This window comes from Panthera pardus, unplaced genomic scaffold (genome assembly GCF_024362965.1).
Source record: "Panthera pardus isolate Hobbes unplaced genomic scaffold, ASM2436296v1 HiC_scaffold_1, whole genome shotgun sequence".
NCBI lineage: Eukaryota > Metazoa > Chordata > Mammalia > Carnivora > Felidae > Panthera > Panthera pardus.
In genome coordinates, this window is record NW_026526654.1 from 1974406 (window position 1) to 1979299 (window position 4894).

The 4894-nt window shown below is 40.3% G+C and overlaps 1 protein-coding gene across 1 annotated transcript; it reads right to left on the reverse strand.

The window, feature by feature from the left end:
- Positions 1-3554: 3554 nt before the first annotated feature.
- LOC109259602 (mortality factor 4-like protein 1) lies at positions 3555-4617 on the reverse strand. The gene has a single exon (XM_019437240.2). It carries the CDS (start codon positions 4615-4617, stop codon positions 3646-3648), a length of 972 nt encoding a protein of 323 aa, XP_019292785.2. The 3' UTR covers positions 3555-3645.
- Between the last annotated feature and the right edge of the window lie 277 nt (positions 4618-4894).

Consider the following 4894-nt stretch of genomic DNA (forward strand, 5'->3'; position numbering starts at 1 on the left):
GGACATAATTTGTATGTCCCTTAAATTTCAGTCCCTTAAATTTATTTGAGGTTTATTTTTTGACCTAGCAAATGGTCTATTCTGGAGACTATTCCATGAGTTCTGGAGAATGTGTGTGCTGTTGCCTGGTTAGGCGTTCTACGGTTCTTGAGGTCTGGTGTTGTTCCAGACTTGCTCATCATTGGTGATCTTCAGCTTAGCTTTTTATCCATTACTGAAAGTGAGTTGTTAACATATTCAGATTGTTATTTTTAATGTCTGTTTCTCCATTCAATTCTGTCAGTTCTGGCAGCATGAATTTTGGGACTCTGTTGTTAGATGTTTCTATCTTTATAATTATTGCATCTTCATGATACACGACACAATTCATGATGAATTGATCCTTTTACACTTTTTAAATGTCTTTTTTTTTTTTACCTCTAGTAATGTATTTTGTTTTAAAGTCCTTGTGATGCCCTGAGCAGACAATCCAGCCATATCATTCTAGAATTCTGACCTACAGATCTGTGAGATGATAAATATGTGTTTTTAGGTAAAATGATAGGTTTCTGATCATTTGTTATGCACCAATAGGAAACGAATATGGATTTTGGTATTAAGTGTGAGCTGTTGCCTTACCATATACTTAAGTGTGCGGTGGCTTTGGAATCAGGCAGAGAGGGTGGTGGCTGGAAGGACTCTAGGGACATGATAGGAAAAGCCTAGACAGGGTTGATGGGGGTGACTGTGGGAATATGGATGCTGGGGATGCTATAAGTGCAGTGCTATTGGGATCTGGGGGGAGGAGTCTCCTCGTGCAGTGGAATAAGGCTTGGCAAAGTTTGTTTCAAGGGGACGCTGGGTTTCTTCTTGCCCTTATGGGGAAAATGAAAGAGGAAACATAAGCAGAGGAAAGACCTGTTGAACAAAAAGACACTAGGGAGTGATGATATTGGAAATTCCCCTCCATGCCGCTGTTTCCTCAGCAGTAGCCACTGTACAACCGTACAATAGCATTCAGTTACCTCATTGTGCACATCTTCCTATGTGATTTCTTTACCCACCCATGGCCTCTGTGCTATTATCATCAGAAATATTATGTTTCTTTGTATACACATACCCAAATACGTGTGTGTGTGTGTGTATGATTGTATACATTTGTATACTTGCAATATATATATATATATATATATATATATATATATAGCCTTATGCAACAGCTTTTTAAACAAGTTAAGGGGATGAAAGAGAGGGTATATACATTATGCAGTCTCTTACAATGATCTGCATAAGTACCAGTCCCAGAGAACTTCATTTGTTCATGTGCATCCTAATTACCATCCATTGTCCTTGCTTTCAACCCAAAGAATTTTCCTAAATAAAACTTAGGAAGCAGATTTGCTAGCACCAAATTCTCTTAGCTCTTGTTTATATGGGAATGTTTTTATTATGCCTTCATTTTTTTAAAGATAATTTTGCTGGACATAAAATTCTTGGTTGGTATTTCCTTCCCCCACCCCCAGCACTTTGAGTATGTTATTCACTGCTTTCTGGCTATCATTGTTGGCTATTGTGAATACTGTTTAAAATATATTGTTTTTGACTGAAGCAGTCTTTAATTCTTTTTTTTTAAGATTTTATTTCATTTTATAAAATATTTATTTATTTTGAGAGAGAGAGGGAGAGAGATCACAGTGGGGGGGGGGCAGAGAGAGAAGGAGAGAGAGAGAATCCCAAGCAGGCCTCACCAGTCAGTGCACAGAGCCCGATTTGGGGCTCAAACTTATGAAACAGATAATGACCTGAACTGAAGTTGCACGCTTAACCAACTTAACCACCCAAGCACCCCACTTAAAACATTTTAAAAATCTCATTGCAGTCTCTTCTTGAACTCATGATTTATGAGAAGCCTGATGACATTGCTCCTCTATAGGCAAGGATTTTTCCTCTGATGTCTTTCAAGATTTCCTCTGTCTAATTTTTTGCTGCACTGAATATGATATGTCTCTCCATATATCTTATTTGATGATGTTCTCTAAGGTTCCTGGATCTGTGGTTTGGTGTCTACCATTAGTCATTAGTCATTACTCCTTATGCCTTCAAATATTTCTCCTATTCCTTTCTCTTTTCCCTCTCCTTCTGATATTCCCACTATGTGTATGTGACACCTCTTGTGATTGTCCCACCGTTCTGGGGCATTGTGTTATTTTTTTCACTTTTTTTCTCTTTGCCTGTCAGGGTTTGGACATATCTTCAGGATTCATGACTGTCCCCTTGGCCATGTCCACTTTGCTGATGAGTCCAGCAAAGGGGGTCTTCATTTCTGTGACAGTGTGTTGATTTCTAACATTTCCCTTTAACCCCACCCCCCTTAGCACTTCTATCTCTCTGCTCACATGGCCCATCTGCTCCTCATGCTGTCTACTGTATCCATCAGAGCCCTTAGCATAGGAGTCATAGTTTATGTTACCTGTCCGGTAATTCCAACATTTTTGCCACACCCGGGTCTGGTTCTGGTGCTGCTCTGTGTCTTCAAACTGTGCTTGGTCCTTAAGTATGCCTTGTAACTGTTGTCAAAGCTGACATGATGTATGACTAAGGGCCTTTAGTGTGAGGCTTTGTTTACCTGTCTGCATTCACTGCTGTAGCGGTGGGTCCAAGGACAGACTTCGTGGGCTGATTCTAATTATGTTACTGTGGTAAAATACACATATACCATCCTAACCATTTTAAAGTGTACAGTTCAATGGCATTCCTTATATTCCCATTATTGTGTAACCATTACCACCAAGAACCCTTGTCATCTTGCAAAATTAAGACTATATTCATTAAATAATACCTACCTTGCCCTTGGCAACCACTACTGTACTTTCTGTGCCTATTTTGACTACTCTAGGGACCTCATGTAAGTGGAATCCTACAGTGTTTGTCTTTTTGTGACTGGCTTATTTCACATAGCACAATGTCCTCAAGATTCATCCAGGTTGTACCTTGTGTCAGAATTTCCTTCCTTTTTATTTTTTATTTTTTTTTGAAATTTAAAGAAAAAATTTATTGAAGATCTGAAAAACAATTCCTAAAAGATTGGCTTTTCCAGAAAACTGTAGCTACACAACGCATTGCGTCTATCATGTTAACACGTGCATTAGACACAAATACAAAACCATGAAACAAGCCACCATTCTTCAACAATCGGAGCAAAGGGACGATGCCTAAGGAACAGCATGGACAGCCTATAGGATGGGCTCTTTACTTTAAGCACCATAAAAAAGGAGCACAGACGGATGAGTGTGTTCAGGTATATACACTGAATTGAACCTTTGGCACTAGGAATCAGAGCAGTTTGTCATACAGCATTAACACATATTATAAAAGTGCGGAGTGTCAAAGGGATAGAACCACCAGCATTCAAAAGGAGCTTGGTCGACCAGGCAATAAAACACTCTACAGTATGTCTCTCGTCGTCCATCACTGAATACACTGGTAGCGACTTTGAAATGAAAAAAAAAGAAAAGAAAAAAGGAGCTATAACCCCTTTTATTTTCTCTGTTTAAGATCAACATCAATTCTGTTATATACTAACATTTGCAAAGTACATCATTTGTACAAGAGGAGGACTAAACAAAAATGTGTTTACAGAAATCCAAACAGCGTCAGCGCCTCGCCTCACACAGCTTTCCGATGGTACTCAGGCGGGGCAACTTCATAATCGCTGGCACTAAACAAGGTTGCAGAATTCTTTGCCAGGTATTTTAGGAAGTCATGAAGATAATCCAGCAACAATGCAAGACTCTTCTCGTCCAGAGGAGTATAGGCCAACATGGCTCCAATTCGTACAAACAATCTCAGTAGATGCAGCGCCCCGTACACCTGGGACATGGGCGCGTCCGGGTGGTCTGCGAGAATCTCAGCGTACTGCGGCCTCTCAAATTTGTAGAGCAGCTGAGTCCCCAGCATCACATTGAAGTACTCCTTTATGCCGGCCACCACCTCATTCACAGCGTACTCCTTATTATCTGTGTTTCCTCGAGATTTCTTGTAATTTGCATAATCCTCTAGAATGGAATCCACGTTCTTCTTGGCAGGAAGATAAAACAGCTGTTTTTGCCGGGTAATTAAGTCCCAATCATCAACAAGCCACGGTTTTAATTCTTCAGGAATCTTTACTTTCACTTCAACTCTGTTCATGAATGTTTCCTCATTCTCAACGGTAGGATCCACTCGGGCCCTTTTCTTGCGAGGAGGCTGAGGTGTCTCGCTGGTACTGCCACCATCTCCATTTCCAGGTGTTTTCTGTTTGTTCTTTTTGGTTTTCACTTCAACGCTTTTCTGCTGCAGGCCGGCGGTCTTCTTCCCTGGGGCAGCACCTCTCATCTTCCCCTCTGCATACTGCTCCTGATTGTCTTTTTGAAGTTCTCGCTGTTTCTGCAGATTGGTGTCCACGTACTTGAGTACTCTGCTTTCTGGAACCCATTCGTCCCAATTTTTATTCCAACCACTGTAACGTATAAAGTATTTCACTTGTTTGTCCTTTATGGCAACCTTTACACACTTTGCTTTATAGAGAAGAGGCCCATGAAAGCACAGCACTCGCTCACCCTCCTGGAATTTGGGCTTTGGGTCCTGTTTCAGCGCCATTTATATCTTTCCTTCCTTTTTAAGGCAAACTAATATTCCATTCTATTTTAAGGAAGAACAATATTCCATTGTATGTATAGAACATGCTTTGGTAGTCCATGCATCCACTGATGGACACATGGCTTGTTTCCATGTTTTATCTACTGTGAATAATGCTGCTATGAATATGGATGCACAAATATCTCGTCAAAATCCTGCTTTCAATTCTTTGGGGTATGTGCCAGTGGAATTGCTGGGCCATGTGGTAATCCTATGTGTAATTTTTTTTTTTTTTGAG